This window comes from Mirounga angustirostris, unplaced genomic scaffold, assembly GCF_029215605.1.
Source record: "Mirounga angustirostris isolate CCGP_5_RB_7025 unplaced genomic scaffold, mMirAng1.0.hap1 SCAF_5, whole genome shotgun sequence".
In the NCBI taxonomy this organism is placed as follows: Eukaryota; Metazoa; Chordata; class Mammalia; order Carnivora; family Phocidae; genus Mirounga; species Mirounga angustirostris.
This window is the reverse complement of record NW_026991713.1, coordinates 96,998,052-97,017,433: the sequence shown is the minus strand read 5'-3', so window position 1 is coordinate 97,017,433 and position 19,382 is coordinate 96,998,052. Positions and strand designations below refer to the sequence as shown.

The following is a 19,382-nucleotide window of genomic DNA, read 5'->3' as shown; positions in this document are numbered from 1 at the left end:
AGGGAGGCCTGTGTGGGGCCATGGTTCTTGGAAAAAGAGCGAGCCAGTATGGTGTGATTTCCAGAGCCCCGCTCCACCTGCTGATGCCCAAAAGCCTGAAGCTTTGATCCCCATTAAAGTGCAGACGCTACAAAGCAGGGTAATGTGAAGGGTCTGAAGGAAAGACCCGAGAGTCCATGCAGAGGATGTGGAGCGATGGGAAAACGGGACAGGGAGAAGCCACACAGAAGGAAGGCTGAGCACACTCAAGACCAACGCCACCTGGCCCCCCATACCCACTCCACTGCCTGAAGGCAGGAAAAGGTAGTACACACACCTGGGGATCATCCCAGCTCTGCTCTCCAAGGAAGGTGACCTTCCACCCTGGCTCACTGCCCTCCCTACTGGGGTCCCAAGCAGCTCCGGACCTGTGCGCTCTCCAGTTCTTGCCATGTCCCCCGCTTCCTGGGCAACCCTGTTGCCTCTCGTCCCTGCCTGCTGGCTCCACACCCATCTAATGGTCTCAGGGCCCATCCTGAGCGGATTGATTCTTGCCACAAACACAAAGTACAAACCTTGTAATTAAAAGTTATCTGTGGGGTGCAACAATTCCCAACCCGTGACCTCCCACGGAGATAGGAGGGAAGACAGGTGTGCACCACAGGGAGCAAAGAGGTAAGCAGAAAATACTCTCAAGTTCAGAGGCTGCTTTCTCCTCTCCTGAACCTGCTTTAACTGCTGGCAACCCCAATGGTGAGAATAAGGCCATCCCTTCCCCACACCAGGCTCAGGTGACAGAAGCATTATCCCTGGAGAGATGGGATACCACAGTGACTGAGAGCTCAGACTCAGGGTCTGTCTGAATCCCTTCCTGACACCAGTTGATTGACCCTGACCAAGTTGGGTAACCTCAGCTCTTATCTACAAGAGCGACAGTAGTAATAAATACTTCAGAGGGTTGTTACCAGGATTGAATGAGTTACTAGATGTGCTGAGCACAGTAGAAGTAATTTTGGCCATTACTAGGAACTTGGAAAGCAGCAGTAAGATGCTCAGGGAGGGAAGGGTCCAGATTCCCATGGCAGGAGGCAGAGAACAGGTACCCCCCCCTCCACAACACCGGACTACTAGGGATAGATGAAAGTAGGGTCCCAATGCCAGACGGCCCTTCGGAGCACAGCCATGGATCATATGGGCAGCTCCGGACCCGTGAAAATGGTGTCTGCGTCTTTTTCTGGGGGACTGTATAATCCCATCACAGAGACCAGCCTCACATAAACACAACCGCCACTAAGTGCTTCACCATAGTGGTCTTTGGGGCTGGGGGTCTGCCCACCAGTGCAGAGCTAGACAGTGCTGGCAGAAAGAAGAAGGGGAAGCAGCTAGAGAGGAAGGAGGATGGAATGACACAACAGGACAGCTGACAACCCCCAGGGCACCAGACTCCCCTTAGTGCTGGACCTGAGGGCAGCCTGTAAGAGCTCAGGCCTAGCCTGCAGTTCCCCTGACTGCCCAGCTCTCCCTACCCAACCTCTCCCCTTCCTCCCCCTCCCCCCTCCCCCCCACTCCTCCCCCCCCTCAACCGGGTCTTTGCGCCCCTCAGCCTTCTCCTCAGGGTAGGCGGCTCTGAGAGGGAAGCAGCTTATTCTCTTCCCTGGTTGGAGAAGGAGGTGAGGGAACCAAGAAGGAGAAGGAAGAACGGGAGAGGGCTCATGAGGAGCAGCAAAGGGACCGGTCCCAGGTGGCTGTGAGAGGCCCATCTCTGGAAAGCCTTCCCTGACAAGCCCAACTCTTACGGCTCTCTCCCTCCCCTTGACGCCACAGTATTCTGTCTTTGCTACACATTATGCTCTGAATCAATTCAACAAACACGGTGGAGTATTTACTACGTGCCAGACACTGTACGAAGAAATAAAGCAGAAAACACAATCCCGGTTCTCGAAGCCTTCAGTCTTATCCAGGGACAAGTGAAGTTCATAGGGTGTACTAAGCGCTTCTGTGATGTTGCCCAAGTTCGGAACAGGGAGCATCAAATAATAGACAGATATAACAGTGTATCAAATAGCATGTTCAGGGGCGCCCAGGGGGGGTCAGTCAGTTAAGCGTCTGACTCTTGGTTTCGGCTCAGGTCATGACCTCAGGGTCGTGAGGTGGAGCCTCATGTTGGGCTCTGTGCTCAGCAGGGAGTCTGCCTGAACATTCGCTCCCTCTGCCCCTCCCCCCACTCACATGTGCACGTGCATGCACTCTCTCTCTCTCTAAAATAATAAATCTTTAAAAAAAAAAAATAGCATTTTTAAATAGTGAGAAAGTTAAACCCTTTCCAATTATCCTGCAAAGATAAAGTCTCCGTTAGATGCCAATATACCTTTAACCTCCGACACTAGCGAAGCCTCCTTTCTCAAGCGAGAGTGAGCAGGCCCCCCCAGCCTGAGATCTTCAGCAGCCAGCTGTGTCCAGCCAGGAATTAATAAGGTTATTTTGTTTCTGGTGTGGTTTATTTTTGCATTATTGTCTATTTGTTGGCCAGTGATACCGGTTCTCCATTTATAACAATATAATATTTCCTTTTAAGATGAATTTAAACTTAAAAAGTGAGCCAATTTAGCAAAAATATTCAACAAATTACAGATAGTAAATGGCGATCCTGAAAATCCTGCAACAGGTAAGCAGTGGTATTCAAAATCACCATCATGGTATTCAGAAAACTGAAATGGTGAGACTTCCTGACCCAGAAAAGCAGCAGTCAGCACATGTGCCCTCATGAGTCTATCTCATCTCCCAGCTAGACAGTAAACTCCCTGCACCTCCTCCTCCCTTTGGGGGTGCCTAATCCACACAGTAGGCATTTTAATTCATTCAGAACATGGGGGGGTATTCAACTCAGCTCACAGGGAGGTTAAAAAATTGGAAAATTAAAGCAAAGCATGGACATGTGGGAGAGCCAACTCAGGCCCAATGGCAAAGAAAACCCAAGGCAAAGAGGAAACCCCACACCATTCCTATAAAGAACTGTGAAAACAAGGACACTTCATTTTCTGAAGTTTATGAAGTATTTTCAACAGTGGAAGGTGCTGGCTACAGACCTCAGATAAGAAAACCGATCCAGCACGGCTGACAAACTTGCACAAAAGCACATGGCAGTGAATCCTGCTCATTGCCCTCTACACACAAAGTTCTTCCCACTACATTCGGCTGCTGGGCAAGTCCAGGGGACCTGCAGGAAATAACTCCTACCAATAGCCACTGGTTTTCTAAAACGTGCCACTAGCAGAGCTGGACCTCCCAGACCTTGCTCACAGACCACGGCGTGAGCTGGTCTGAATGCACCCCCTCCAACCCCATGGTGCACGGTGAGAACAGTACATAGCAATACACACAACGCTGTAACGCGGGATGGGTGGTGTGTGCAGGGAGCCAGCAGCAAACCCACGCAAGCTCTTAGGGCCCCGGGGCTTCAGCTCCAAAGCCTTTGGGGTTCCTCTGTCTGCACTTGACAAAGAAAACACAACAGAACAGCATATCCATCAAATTCCACTCCTTATGACTTCCTGTTCCTAAAAAAGGTGCTAAAACGCCACAGGCCCTCTCTGCAGCCTGGGAAGCCTCGACCCTCCAAGGGCCCGTGGATGAGCTAAGTGTAAGTTCCCTGGGCTGGATGAGTTCAGAGAGTAGGGGGAAACACAGCTTTAGCTACGACGTTCACAGCCAGAAATACTCCACCCTTCGACACCTGACAGCAATGGATGGATCCCTGAGCGGAAACTCAACAAGACAATTATAAGAATGCCGGTGGGCACCCGGGCCCCGGGACTGCTGAGCTGGACACGGAGTCTGGCTGCTATCCACGGTGGGCTGGTCTGCAGCAGATGAGACCCCCAAACCTGCGATGCTCAACAGATGGTGAACACATTCTGGAAGCCATCAGAATCCACCCAGGGCTTCCTGGGAGCCATCACGCCATAAATGGCAATCTCCATGAATCCTGCTGGGGAGATTCATGACACTCTTACCTTAGCTGAGCTCCAGGTCAAGAGGGATGGGGTCTCCACAGGGCACTGTCCACTTCAGGAGACGGTGACATGGCTAAACAACCCTGCCAGCTCTTCTTCCTTTTGCTTCCAAAGTACTGTCGGTCTGTCCTCCTCACAGTCATGGTGCACAGAACAGGGAAGGCTGAGAACACATCAGGGCCACTACAGCTTTTGTTCGTGGCCTGAAGGAAACATGAGCACTATCTCCCCTGGAGGAGAGCCATCACCCCACTCCGACTCACGAATCCACTCGCCCTCTGCTCATCCAGAACGAAGGTCAGCCTTCTTAGCAGAATGCATCCCCAGGTGCCGTACACTCACAACTGCCCAAGCAGGCAGGGGCCCTGAAGACCACAAAGCTGCTAGAACACCTCCAGGTCATCGTGCCCTTTGCAGAACTCTTTACAAAAGTCCTTCGAATACCAGCATGCTTATTCCCAACATTCAGACAAAGACAAATTTTAGCGGAAGAACTCACAGGATAGACAACAGAAAACCACAACCAAAATTAAGTTGCAAAACTAAATATGATTGGCCAATTCTAAGTTCTCCCATTAGTATTCTTGTACTTTTCATCCATTTCCTCTGCCCTCAGCAAGTACTTCCTGGCAGGCCAGCCTCCAAAGGTTTAAGGAAAAAAAAACAATTTTGGGGGGTAGAGGAGGGGCAGAGGGAGAGAGAGAGAATCTTAAGCAGGCTCCATAGCCAGCACAGAGGCCAACGTGGGGCTTCATCTCACGACCCTGAGATCATGACCTGAGCCAAAATCAAGAGTTGACACAATCAACTGAGCCATCCAGGCACCCCTAAGAACAATTTTAAATTGAGAAAATTATCTTTATCACTGCAATTTTCCAGTTAAATGAGAAAACAGTATCAAGTTTTATTTTAGCACAGACGACATCCGTGTAAGTCACAGGAAGCCAGGACTCTCAAGTACACAGTCTGAGAATCCCTGATGATGCCCAAGCTTCTCCTTTTCCAGATGGGGAAGTCAGGGTCCAGAAAGAAGCTGGTGGGTGGCAGAACGGGACCTAGAACCCAGGTCTCAGCCCAACCCTCTTTCCTCTCCATGTCCTTCTTGGGGTCAAGCATATCATGGACTAAAGCCCATGCTTCTGGATGCAATTAACCAGGCAGGCCCCAAGTAGCAGGGGCCGCAGCGTGTAAGGGCTCAGCTGATGTCACAAGTGTGCTCAGCTGGCACGCCCCTCAAATTAGGCCCCTGCCTCAGGACGCCTCAGGAACCTTATCTGAGCCAGCCAGACTCCAGGGAGTAGCCAGTGGGTGTCCCCATGGGATCTCCCTTCCCCCAGCAGCCAGGCGGGACCACCACTCACTGCCTGACGCTTCTCCTAAGTCTTAGGGGTTATGTGCAGGGATTCATGATCTTTTTGGGGCCTTGGAGCCCTAAGACAGTCAAAAATCTATAGACCTCTACTTAGAATATTTTTAGATGTGTAAAATAATTATACAGAATAAGGAGGAACGAAGTATCTAGAAATACAGTTACTAAAATATTTAAACTCGTGATCTAGTCATATACTTGTAGCCTTATCAATACATTAGAGAGCAAAACCTGGCAGCATATCTCAAAATTATCATAATTTCAAAGTAATGATGAGTATCCATGCTTTTGGAGATTTATGCAACAACTATATAACCCAATATGAATCTATGTGTGATTTCTATCGGTGACAAACTCACAGGAACTCATAGTAATGTAGGTTTGTGCCCATATCCTTAGGTGAAGTAACCGCTAAGTTCCAGTTAAGTGTTGGTGAAAATAAAGCACCATTTTTTACCATCCAAGTTTATAAATTCCGTCCCTGAATTCTATTCACAGAACCCCCAAGGTTTAAAGAGTTCCTGAACGCTGCTTCATAGCCCCAGGGTCATCAGATAGGAGGTATCAAGGCACCCTGATGAGCTGACCTGGAGTGACAAGGAGACCCCGTCTTCAGTGAGGAGATGCTTCAGGCTGAAGCAGCCCCAGGCCCATCCTCACCACCTACCAAGCACCAGATATGACTCCCGGGTGTCTCCAGACCTCGAAGGCTCAAAGACCCTGCCACATACAACACCCGCTTGAGCTAAACCTTCTAACCTGCACAGCATCCCCCAGTGGCTCAGTGTACAGAGAGTGAATCCTGCCGAGAGACCTGATAAGAGTAGAAGACTCAGCCTGCTCACTTCTGCCAGGACCCAAGCATCCAAGGCAGGCAGAGGGACGGTGATCCAGCTAAGAGCTTCCAGGCAGAGGCAGAACTGGGAATCACCCAGCCTGTCACTCTCCCAGTACGCTCTCTTACTGCACCTTTAGATCGACTTTAGGTGACTATCTGAAATCAGGTCAGCGCCCCCTGAAGGCAAGGACCACATCTTAGTCACATGTGTCATCAGCTCCCGGGATGGGGCACCTGCAAATGTTCAGTCAAGATCTGCTAAATGAGGGCGCCTGGGTGGCTCAGTCAGTTAAGCGTCTGCCCTCAGCTTGGGTTATGATCCCGGGGTCCTGGGATCGAGCCCCACAATGGGCTCCTTGCTCAGCGGGGAGTCTGCTTCTCCCTCTCCCTCTGCCCCTGCTCCTTCTCTCTGCCTTGCTCACTGTCTCTGTCAAATAAATAAATAAAATCTTAAAAAAAAAAAAAAAAGATCTGCTAAATGAGAGGCAGGAGAGGGTGGCAGAAACAGAGCCCGGCAGGTCTCCCCCGGAGCTGATCCCTTGAGTGTCTTTACAGCTGAGGTGACTGCCCAGCTGAGGTGAAAGCCCGCAAAAACCTTGAACTTATCAGCTGACAAATGGAGAAGGGACTTCTCTCTCTCTGTGTCTCTCTCAGAGACCAAAACCTCTAGCATTGCCCTGAAGGGGAATGATTAGCAGGACAGAGACCAACTATCCCCTGACCCCCTCTTCACCAAATGCAGGGATTGATGCCAATAGCCTTGGAAAGCATAAGGGATACTCAAAATATTTAACAACCAGCATGGCGTATTACGGGAGAACAGGCACCAGCCACGGACCCTGGCACAGTGGGACCAGGAGCACCCGTCGGACCTCGGCCATGCAAGAAGATGGGAACTCAGCTACAAGGACGACAGACTGAACAGAAGGAAGCTCACCCTCTTGACTTGCTTGTAGCGCAGACTCCCCATCACCAAGATTTCATTTACTTAAGACATTAACTAGCTACATGAGCTTGTACAAGCCACATCCTCTCAACCATAGGCCCTGCTCTCTGACAGAAGTGAAAGAAATGATCCAAAGCCCTCCCAGTTCTAATATCCCATGGTCGCATTTTCTTATACCTCACCGGCTGCACCTGGTAACAGAAAACCAGCAGGAAAGACAGCCAGCTCTGGTGGTGCCCAGGCAGGGGCCCTCAGCCAGGCCAGGCATCTTGCCCTCTGCTCTGTAGGGTGGGACACTCCTTCCAGCCCCTTTTGAGGAACCCTAGAGAGCTGTGGAAGCCCTGGCCAATAGACGAAAGACCCCAGGCGTGAAGGACCTGAGAGGGAGCCACACCCCAGCGGCAGAAACCCTCGGCCTGCCTTCCACGAGACCCACTGCACGACCTCTTTCACAACCCGGACACTGCTCATCTCCGGGTAGGGGTCTGTGTAGACAAAATGCCGCCCCTGGACAGTCGTTTTAAGGGAACAGGGGGAGCAGCTGCAAGGCCCAGCCCGGCTCCTCACCGGCCTGACAAGGCGTTTTAGGTTTCCTATGACAAGGGGACAAGAGCCGCTCTGACCACCTCAGCGGGGATGCCATTAGCATCGAGTGAGGATACTGTTAATTTTTTAAACTCCTTGGAAAAATGTCCCCAGTTTGGGGGCGGCTTGACTTCTTCCCTTCTCTCTGTACCCCTGCCCAGGCTGCGGAGAGGCCTCCCCGGGGAAGTGAGGTCCAGCCAGCCCCGCGGAGGCTCTGCCCTGCTCAGCTGTGCAGTCCCAGGGGCAGGGGTTGCCGGGGCTGCCTTTGTTGTGTCCCCTGAAGGTCCCTTGGGGGCGGGAAAGAGAGGCAGGTGAGAAGCCGAAGGCTCCCGCCTGCGGCGTCAGGGTGGGGCACACAGGACAGGAACACAGGCAAAGCCGGGGGAAATCAGCCCGGTTTCCTAAGCCCTTAGCGCGAGCCAAGTCGTCAGCAGTGCGCGAGCTCCCGCACTCGTGAGCACGCAGCAGCCACCACCAAGACCCGGCACGCACCGGGGCGTCATTACATCCACATTTGCCTCTTCCCCTGTGTTCCCTGGAGCCTCTCCTAAGAATTCCGGGGAAGGAGGAATAGGAAGGTGCTCTCGAGGGCTTGGCAGTCAGCCCTGGTATGACAAAGACCCCAGAAGCTCAGACGGAGTTCAAATCCCAGCTGGATCACTTTGTAGACGTCCCCGTGATAGAGACACTAGCCTCTCTCACCTCCTTAGAGACATGAGGGTAACAGGCACCTGGCAGGGGTTCACGAGACTAACTGACGGAGCACAAGTCCACATTAGCAGGCACACAGAAGGCAATCAGGGAAGTTGGTTTCCTCCCCTAAAACCACAGATTAATGATAGAGAGCAACTTCCCAAAGTCATCCCAGCTCCGTCCAGAGGCCTAGGAGGACACATGATCCAACCAACTGCTGAATCAGATGTATAAAAGCCCTTCTGAAAAGGGAAGTGGGAACAGGCCGTGATGACAAAGGTCAAGAACCAGTGGCCTCTAGGTTTAAGAAAATGAAAAGACATTCAAATTTTCTTGGCCCACATTTTTTTCCCCTAAATGAGCCCCCGGGGGAGATCATGATGTCCTATACCTCAGTTGTCCCCTAGCCTCTTTCTCTGGCTCAGTATAGTAATTCAGGTTGAGATGCCAGACGTCCAAGGCTACAAGGCAAATAGTCAGGTGTCGGGGCTATCCTGTGGCTTGTGGGAAGGTCTCCTCTCTGCAGAGAAGGAAGGGATTTGTTCAGTCCTGGGCTCCCACCTGATACCAAGTCAGAGAGGGGAGCGCTGCCTCCTGAATAAAGTTGTGGGCCCCTGGCGCCTCCCGGCTGGCACTCTGCCCCTTCCATGCCTGCCTCTGCCCAAAGCCGCCCAGGGACCTGCCAGAGATGCCAGATCATGCTGAATAAAGGCAGCTTCTGCTATCGGTTCTCTGGTGCCCAAATCCCGGGAGAGCTAGCCCAGGGCAAGGGGGCCCCCGGCACCCCCGGCAATGCCCTCTCCTCCATTCCCAGTTTGGAAGGTCCAGCTGCCCACACAGATGAAGTTGTGGGCCATGCCTGCTGGAGTTTCAGGGCCTGCGGGGTGGGAGAAGGCCTTTACACCCCAAGTCCACACGTGCCCCGGGCCCACCACGTGCACTGCACTACACCTGGCTCTGGGATCCCCCTGGTGCCCCTCGTTCATCTGAGCCTGTGCCTCTGTCCTTCCAGCTGTCTGGGTCAGGGCAGGAGGCTTGGGAGAGGTTGGGAGGAGGTGTGTCACAGAAAGCCTTCCTCAGCCCACCCACTCCACAACCCCGTCTGAAGGCCTGAGGTGGGTGAGTCCCTCGAATGCTCACATTCACCTCCCACTCAGCAGCGATGCCCATCTCCAGACAGGTCACCCTCATGTGTCCAAATTGGCAGTGAGGAGGCAGGTGTCTCTGCCACCCACAGGCCCACAGGCATCTCCAGCAATGTCTTTAAATGAAATTGTAATTGAATGCCTACACGTAAGAAAACATATATGCAAACTGTCATTTAGTCATCTGATAAACACCAAATGGCCTTTAAAATATGAACATGGACAATGTAATACATGGAACCTCGCCCACTGAATGAAAAAGTGAAACACCAAATGGAAGGTATGCACCCATCATCATCCTGTATCAAGCACACTCAGATAGCAACCAGGGTCGGAAATGATTCCTATGATAGTCAATCAGTTAGGATTTGATGCATGCAAAGTTCTTTTGATCTGTAAGGCTAAATGAATGATTTTTAATGGGTCTCTAATAGAAACCCATTTCCTCTCCACTTATTTGAAAATCAGATTGAAACCAGAGCCTAAAAGACGGTGTAGCCCAGCAGGGCAGGGACAGCCGAGCAGCTGGGGCCAACTACACCTGCCCTCCACGCTGCCGCCCTGGTGCAGCCAAGCGGCGGCCTCGCTCCTGTGAGGTGTCAGCTGCAGGCTTCTGCTCAAGGCAGAGACCAAGCATCCTGACACAGTGAAGAGTTGTGCTGGCCCCAACAGGCCCCCAGAAGAGCTGCTCGGGCCCTCAGAGGTTCCAGCTGATGAATCGCCAGCCAGTGTTTAGCACCAACAGGAGGCTGGGGCAGGGGGTGAGCAGAAGACGATCCAGGACTGCTGGCCCGGAAGGAGGGGACAATTCCTACTCCATCTTGTTGGGGTGGCACACACTTGGAGGCAACGTGGGTGCCCAATATCCTTAGGGAAGTGACCAGGTAACCGCAGTGTCTGCAAAGCGCTCATCCACTAAGAAAAATGGGTTAGACGCACATGCAGAACGCGAGTGGGCTCAAAATACAGGGCCGAGGGGCGCCTGGGTGGCTCAGTCGGTTAAGCGACTGCCTTCAGCTCAGGTCATGATTCCGGGGTCCTGGGATCAAGTCCCCGCATCGGGCTCCCTGCTCAACGGGGAGCCTGCTTCTCCCTCTCCCTCTGCCTGCCACTCCCCCTGCTTGTGCTCACTCTCTCTGTCAAATGAATAAATAAAATATTAAAAAAAAAAAAAAAAAGTGTTGCCAGGACAGTTACCTTTGACTTTCAGATCAGCAACAAACAATTTTTTAAGGACCTAACTAGGTCCCAAATATTTCATGGGACATACTTCTGCTAAAAAGTTATTTGCTGTTGATCTGAAATTCAAATGTAACTAGGCACCTTGAATTTGCTCAATCTGGCAACTCTAAACAATAATAATAGCAGTGACAGGCACTGTTACTAAGTATTTAATTCACTTGTCTTGTTTTCCTCTTCAAACAACCCAATGAAGAATGTATTGCTATCCTCTTTACACAGACTTGGAAACTTTGACTCCCAAGGAGCAAGTCATTCACCCAAGACTGTGAGGCTCGTTGATGCCAGACCCAGGATGTGAACATCTGTCTCTGGGCTCCAGAGTCCACCCTCCTGAGCATGATGCTGTTTCCCAACTGAGGAGCTGAACAAGGCCCAGGCCTCCACTCCCTGACACACAGAGACAGGTGTGGGGACTGAGCCTCCCACAGCAGCAGTGCCAGGAGCTCCTTGTCTGGTCCTCAGAACAAACCACTGCCTCAAGAAACCTTCCCACCAGACTCCAGTTCGAGGAACCAAGTGAGCTCTGGGTTCTAAAAAGTGAAAATCAAGGGAGCAAGGGAGCCCCAGTTAGTCTTCAAAGAGCACAATGTCCCTACACTGGTGGAAAGATTGAGAGAAGCACCTCCAAGGTTAAGGGTCTGGATAAGCAGTACAGGTCAGGAGGACAAGGGTCTGAGCCAAGCCACATGCCATCCTTCCTGGGGTGAGAGAAATGGATGAATGACCCCTGAGGGCCCCTTCCAGTTTGGGGTATTAACCTGAATCTTACACAACAGGTGAGAATGGCACCACACCCCTCAGCATGACTCTATTTAAAAGAGTCTTAATGAGCATTTATTGAGCACCTACTACGTATTACACATTGTGCTAGGTGTTTTCATTGCCCCAACTATTGATGGGGCCTGTAAAACTACAGCCCAGCAGGGCATTTAACTGTTTTGCAGATGAGGAACGTGAGATTCGGGGAGATCACTTATTTATTCAACTAACACTTGTTAAGCGCCTACTACACTACTTTATTCTTCAGACTCTGTCCTAGGTGCTGGGGATATAGAAGTGAACCAAACAAGACCCCTGCCTTCATGAAGCTGGTTGGGGCACAGGTAAAAAACCAAATCTATCATGTTGTTTCAGGTAGCAATGCTAAGTGTGATGAAGGAAAGTAAAGCATGGTCAAGGAACAGAGTGAAGGGGTGGGAGTACTATAGCTAGATGGTCAGGAAGATGTCTGGAAAGAGATAACATTTAGGCAGAGGTCTGAAGTGAGGGAATAAGCATGCACAGGTCTGGGGAAGGGTGCCCAAGGCAGTGGGGACAACCAGTGCAAAGACCCTGAGGTAAGGGTGACCAAAACACAACCAAGATAAGGCCAAAGGGCTGGAGCAGGTGCGGGAGGGTAAGAAAGGTAGAAGATGAGTATGGAGGGGATGGTTAGGGCAGGTCATCTTTAAAGGATCACTGTGATATGAAGAAATGGATCGATGGATGAATGAATGGATGGAAGGATGGATAGATGGATATGGAGATAAATGGATTTCCATGGATTCCCTTAAGCTGCTACTGACCAAAGTTGAGAACATATATCGCTCACAAGTTGATAAAACATGTCCAATGTTCAGTTTCCAATGAAGCACCTCCCTCAGAGGGCCCCAGGCAAGCACATTCCTTAGTGAAGTATATCCCCTATAGAGGAATGTGATCCCAAGTTCAACAGGCAATCTGGGTCTTCATCTCAATGAAACCTTTGAAGAAGGCCACGGGATGGGGTCTTTGAGCACCAGCAAGAAATGACTTGCCTCCAATCTCTAACCAGGCCAACGCCCACAGAACAGATTGGCACATCCTTGCACCAAAGACTCTCCCTCAAGTCTTTGAACAAGAAAATCTGGTTTGCCCACCAAATTAAAAAAAATGCCACCTGCCAGAACAAAGCCAATGCTCCCTGCAGATGACACCAATCACCAGGGGCCCAAACTTGCAGGGCCAACCCATCCCACGGCCCTTTGCCACATGCCTAACCTCACCTCCAAGTCCTTCTCGAGCTCCAGCCCAGCCTCCATCAGGTTGTGCTCAAATTCCTCTCGTTGCTCCTTCTTCTCCTCCTCCAGGGCATCGAGTGGCCCCAGCTCAATATCACCGTGGCCCCCAGCATGAGGTTCCTTGCCTGTCTCCCCATTAGAGACAATCGCCAGCGACTGGCCAGGGGAGCCCAGGCCAGGTTGCACCCCACGTTTCCGGTAATGGTAGGTGAGCACGTAGTCGACCTTCCTCTGGTTGTCGTGGAAGTGCATGCGGCTCAGACAGGCCTCCGAGGACACTGGCTCGTTAGCATCCAGGTAGTTGTTGATGACCTGGAAAGAGAGAGAACAGGACAGGGACAGCGAGGTCCAGTGAGGAAGAGCGAGCGACGGAGGAGGCTGACCTTGTGCTCTGGGCCTGGGGAGGTGGACCAGGAAGCCCCTCAGGCCCAAAGGCCCCAACTCCCCCAGTAAAAGCACAGAGTGGCCTACGTTCTGCTGCCACACCCAGCCCACACAGCCCTCCACCCACCTGTCCACAGCCCGGCCACCAGTGCCCTCAGACCCGCTCTGGCAACCACGCACACACGGACGCTCGCGCACACGGACTGAACATGCAGCAGCAAAGCCCTGTACGTCTGTGCGTGCCCTCACACCAGAGCCACACAGAGCACCTACACACGGCACCCTCACACCAGCTCCCCTGCACGCACATCTGTGCACACTCCCAGCACCCCAGGGCACTCTGACACACACACAGCCCTCCACACGCACTGGAACACACCCACACATACCCATCTCCTTGCAGCTCTGCTGGCCGGCCTGCAAACACACGCGTACTTCCACACACAGATTACTCACCGGCAAGTTCTCTGGATCCATTGGAACAAAGGGCAATTTCTTCTCACCGGGTCCACCCCAGGCCCACCCCACAGGGATTCACTCAACACTATGTTCCTCTCAGACCCACATCCTCCTCCTCCTCCTCCTCTGCAGCCACCAGGAGGGACCCTGCCAGAGACCGCAGCAGGGGGACCAACTTCTGCTCTCAGCCAGCCCGGAGGTGGGAGGTTGAGAGAAAAGGAGGGGAAAGAATAAGGCGGAGCAGGAGAGGGACCTGCCTCCCTCCCTGTGGGTGTTTCCCTGTTTATTACTGGTTTGATACCCATCTGCTTCTGCAGCCACCTGAGAGGTCACCTGGGCAACCAGATGAAGCGCCAGGCACAGGGGAGAGCCTCTGAGCAGCCCCGGCAGAGGTCTGGGTCCTCAGACCTGTGAGGGGAGCCAGGGAGTCTGCAGACCAACAGGTGGGACCACGTGGCCTCTCACACCTCCCCTTCTCTATCTGTCCTCTGCCCATGAGACTCCAGCGTGGCTGGGACTTGGAAACAGAGAGGAAAAGGCTCTCACAAAAACCCCGGGCCTATTTCTCTCTCCCTCTCTCTTTCACATACACACACACACACACACACACAAATACACACACCTGCCCCCCAGCTGGAGGGTGCCCCAGTCAAGAGGCTCCCTTGGGGCCCCCAGCAGGGCCAGCCTTTACCCCACCCCAGCACTCACCGAGCCGCTGCGGGAGCTTCCTCCCCGTGACGGCGGGCCAGATTCTCCGTCAGAACTGCCCTGCTGGCTGGGGGCTTGAGGACCCGGCACCTTGAGGTACTGCTGTCCATGTTTGGGGCCCTGGCCTCCTCTGGCCACTGCCCGGGAGCTCAGCCGGCGTGGGGAGCCAGGGAGCAAGGGGATATCTGTGAGAGGGAAAGACAAAGGAGGCAAAGCAGCTTCAGGTGACAGGAAACCCAGGACACAGAGAAACTGAGGCACTGAGGGAGGGAAATTGGGAAATCCCTAAGAAAAAGGCCACACCTCCTCACAGCCTTGGTTAGCCAGAGTCACCCTGGCCACAGGGCAGGGGAGTGTGTAGAAGGAAGCAGTGGGATGAGGAAGAGAGTCTCACTCACACACACACACACACACACACACACACACACACACAGAGAGACACACACACATACACACACACGAACATACACACAGGGCCTGGAGCCACCAGCAGAAGCTCCTTCAGATGATGGCTGTCATAATCTTATAAGTCCCAGACAAGATGAGACAGCGGCTCAAGTGAGCCAGGGTGGGTGGAGCACTCCCTGAAGAGACACCCTGAATTCATGCCAAAGGCTTGAGTTTTAGGGTCTCTCCCAGGGCAGCCAGGCCAGCCAGCACCCTGACCAGCTCTCACGCCCCTTGAGGAGAGAGCAAGGACAGACAGACCAACTGTGGGTCCCCTGAGGGCCGAAGCCTGCTCTGACAAAAGCCTTGTCTCCAATGCCCTTGAGGGGTTCCCATGCACCCGCTGCCTCCACCAAGGCCTCGGACCTCCACAGCCCCTTCTCAGCCCTCCCCAGAGCAGGCCCCCTAACAACCTACAGTGGGAGCCAGTTCTATTTCAGAGAATTTCCAGCTTCACCCCTGGAGGGAAAGGACACAGGCTGGTGACAGAATTGCAGAATGTCAGAACTGGAGGGGACCGGAGCATTAAATACACCACTTTGCACCAAAACACCCCAGACAGGGCCCACGAGCGGCCAGGATCTCGAGGCTGACCAGACCCAATCTGTCCCCAACTCTGAGAAATACTCTCCAGCCAAGCAGCACAGCGCGGGGTGCCTGGGCTTACCTCTCAGCTCTGCCACTTGCCCTGAGACCTCTCTGAGCCTGTTCCTTCCACCTGTAACATGAGAATCCCAAACTGGCAGGGTTGTGGTGAGAAACCGAAGGAGAGATACATACGCAAGACACCCAGGGCAGTCACCAGCCCCCACATGTGCAATGAAAGGTGGTGATTATAATTATTATCCTTTTCATTTTGAGCTGCGTGTTAGAAGAAATCACAGCAGGGACATCCAGCTCAGCCCTAATACCTGCTACAAGAAGGAATGAACAAAAAGCAGCTTGGAACTGAGCTTCTGACCGGTTAGTCACCAGGTTGCGGCACAGCCCCTTATGCGCCCGGCTCTCTGCGGGACAGCTCGCGAGCCCTAGAACACTCGTGCCTGTATTGGATAACCTGATCGTCTCTCCATGAAGACAAAGCCGGCAGGCAGGAAGCACAACGAGGGCCGGCGGAGCAGGGCTCTCATAAGTCACTTCTACAACCGTGGGCTCTGGTCCCTACTGCGGGAGACCAGCAAGGCTGGAAGGTTTCCAGAGGAACTGAGCCTGACGCTGGTCTTGAAGGGTGGACGGGTTCTGAAAGGCAGGGGAGGGAACACAGAAGGGCAACAGTGGGTGTGCTTGCTGGTGGCGGGACGGAGGGGCCGCAGCTCAGGATGGCAAGGGAGGGGCTTCCTTCCTTGGTCCTTCATCTTGCCTTATCCCTCTCCCATTGTGCCTTTCCTCATGCTTGCCTACCACCTGGCCCAGGGCAGAACTGAGAACAGGGCTCTATGGCCCAGGGAAGGCTTGGAAACCTCCAGATGTATGTCAAAAGAGCCCGAGACCCCCCTGATGTATACCTGAGCAGATGACAAAGGTGACGCTCACTCAAGCATCCTGGACAGCTATATTCCCATTCACAGCTGTGACTCAAGGTAGCTCAGATTCAGAGTCAGCCCCGAGTTTTCGTCAAACCACTCTCCAAGAGCCACAAGCCCCTGAAGGTACAACCTGGGGTTTGAGGCTGGCCTCCAGGGCCCCACCAGCCATCCCAGCAGCTCCCTCTGCTTGCCTCTGACACATGGACCACGGCGGCCTGAGGCCCTGCTTTCATGCCCACCTTCTCCCTGCTACACCCGACAATGAAAACACAGCATATGGCTGAGTTGTTCCAGCTCCAGAAAGACACACCAGGCAGTGATGACACAGAGGTGGAGAGACCCAAGACGGCTGGCCACCATGAAATGGGGGGGCGGGGGGGTGGGGGGTGAGTGAAGCCTGGGCATCAGGACAAACAGGGCAGGTGAACCCACTACATAGGACTCCTCCAAGAAGCTGAAAAAAGGTGAACTGAGTCTGATCGGAAGGACAGGCCATCATATACAGCCTATGGAACAGGTTATCCATTTGAAAATGATCTTTCCTTCATTGACCCTTCACTTGGCTCTTGGCGGAGGCTGTCTTGCACAACAGATCCCTGGCTGTGCAGGACTCAGCTGCCTCCCTGGGCTCTGGGTGCCATGGGGGACATGGCTTACCCACCTCTGGATCAACTGGATGGATTTTCACAAGGCTTGGACCTGGGGCCTCTTCTCTACACTCTCACTCTATGCCTGGATACTCTCATCCACTCCTACAGCCTTAATTATCACCTATGTGCTCATGACCTTCAGCATTTTATCTTGAACCCTTATTTTCTTCTAGCCCCTGGATCCAAACATCCTCCTGCCTACCTGGCATCTCCACCTGGATGCTTCAGAGTCCCCTTCAAAACCTACATGTCCAAAACCAAACTTATGACCTGCTCTGCAAGAGGACTCTCCTCCAGTATTCCCCGACCCTATGAAGGCCATCGCTACATTCAGCCCCCAGACCAGAAATCCATAGGCAGCCCTGACAGCTTTCTGCCCCCATGCCCACAGCCACTGTGTCACCAATCCTAGGAATTTTACCCTAACTATCCCCCAAATCCACCTGTTTTTCACCACCTCCCTGACTAGCACCCTAGTCCAAACTACCATGCTCATTCAGCTGGCTTACTCCAACAGCCTCCCAACAAACCCCCCCCCCACCCCACAGCTGCTACCATCGCTCTCCTTCACTATTCCCCAAAATGGGGGAGGGGGGGCGGTCCTTTCAAAATGTCGACCTGGCTATGACACCTGCATACGTGAAGACTTCTGGAGCTTCCCACCACTCTCAAGCTGCGAGACCCTGCATAACCCGGCCTGCTGATATCTCCACCTCACCTCTCCCCGAGTCCTGCTGCGTCTCTGAGTCCCAGCCATGCTGCTTTGTTGGCAGTGTCTGGAATGCACCACACTCTCTCCCAGCCCGGGGCCTGACCCATGTTCCTCCCTCGGGCTAGGACATGCTTCTTTGTCTAGCTGTGGGCCACCTGCTATTTTGGTTATGAGGAACCCAGAAAATCAAAAGTAATGCATTCCTGTTTCAAAAAGCTACTGCTCAAGGTCTAAGACAGAAATATTCAGATACTACAGGCAAAGCTAATGTGCTTCCTCTGCAGACAAGACTGAAGTTCCCCAAGCTGAAGCAGGGCAAGGCCTCCGAGCTCTATCCCATGGACTCCACAGGCCAGCAGGGAACCGCAGAGAGTGGGGCATTTATTGTCTGGGGTCATTGAAAAAAGGTACCCATGGGTGGCAGTCCATTGATTGTCCAGTCAAAGGAACCCCTCTGTTCCAAGCTTTTGCCCAGATCTGACCACTCTGACCAACTCCCCCAAATGGGACTAGTCCATCCTTCAGCTGTCCACACCCTCGCAAGCCTCCTAGAGCATTAGGGTGGGGGAAAGGAAGGTCCTCCTCACCTAGTCAAAGTGTAACCAGATGAAAATGACCAGAGGCCTCCCGCTAAGCATGGACAGAGGGCGGCCCCAGCTTGGCTGCAGCTGCCCACCTCCACCGCTGCCCCTGATCCATTCTCCTCCTCCACCTTTAGGGGAACCCTTCCAAATCATATGGCCCCACTCTCCCACTGAAAGCCCTTCAGTGGCTCCCCATTGCCAGAGCAGAAAACCTCTACCATGAACTGAAAGGCGCTACACGTATCCTCCAACCTCGTTCCGCCCTCCTTCCCACTCCCCTCTTTGAAGCTAGAGTCTTTCTGAATATTCTTATTTGCTCCATTGGCTAAGATGCTGAAGTACAGAGGAACCACAGGGGCATGTGACAAGCCAGGGGGAGGAGGGGGCTGCACTTTTTGAGGAGGGCAGTGTTCTGGTCTTAGCCTGCTGTCTGGAGGACCTGCCATCTGAGTGGTTTAAGGCCACAGCCGACACTCTTTTTCAGGCCAGGAATAAGAAATTCAATAAATGTCAGCCTGTGATTTGGGACTACATGGGTGTTGTGGGGAGGGAGCTATCTACAGACAACTAAGAAGTGCTAGGTCGACAACCACATTGCTCTCCATCCCACTCCACAACCCTCCCAGGCCTCGCCATCAGCATTCTGCCACACAGCGAGCCCCACGCTGAGCCAGGGGGACTCTTGGCACCACATCCTGGCATTGCCAGTTTCAGAAAAATAATGTAATTTCTCTTATGTTACTTTCCACTTCCACAACTGAGAGGAGGGTGTCATTATCATATCTTTTCTCCACAGGGTGAGTGTGATGATACAGCAGGAGGAAGATGACAACTCCTCAGAAGCACATGAGCTACAGAAAATGCAAGGGATCATTACCAAATCCTACTCCAGGGCCTCAGGGCCTGCCCCTTCACCTGCATCTGCCCACCCTGACTTCTCCGCTTCATACCAGTCACTCGGCCCTAAGTCCCCAGAATTCCCCTTCTCTGCCAACCACCTGCCTGCTTACTATTCACCTCCTCCTGAAAGCTCTCCTAGATGAGGCAGGAGAAGCACCAGCTG

At 52.9% G+C, this 19,382-nt stretch overlaps 1 protein-coding gene across 1 annotated transcript in view; it reads right to left on the bottom strand.

Annotated features, from left to right (window-relative positions):
- Nucleotides 1-19,382, bottom strand: part of ANO2 (anoctamin 2) — a 363,940-nt gene that overhangs the window by 321,710 nt on the left and 22,848 nt on the right. Inside the window, exons 2-3 of the mRNA XM_054507219.2 lie at nt 14,401-14,585; nt 12,835-13,161 (exon numbers count right to left, since the gene is read on the bottom strand). Of these exons, the coding sequence (XP_054363194.1) occupies nt 12,835-13,161; nt 14,401-14,585 (512 nt within the window). The remainder of the gene's footprint in view (nt 1-12,834; nt 13,162-14,400; nt 14,586-19,382) is intronic.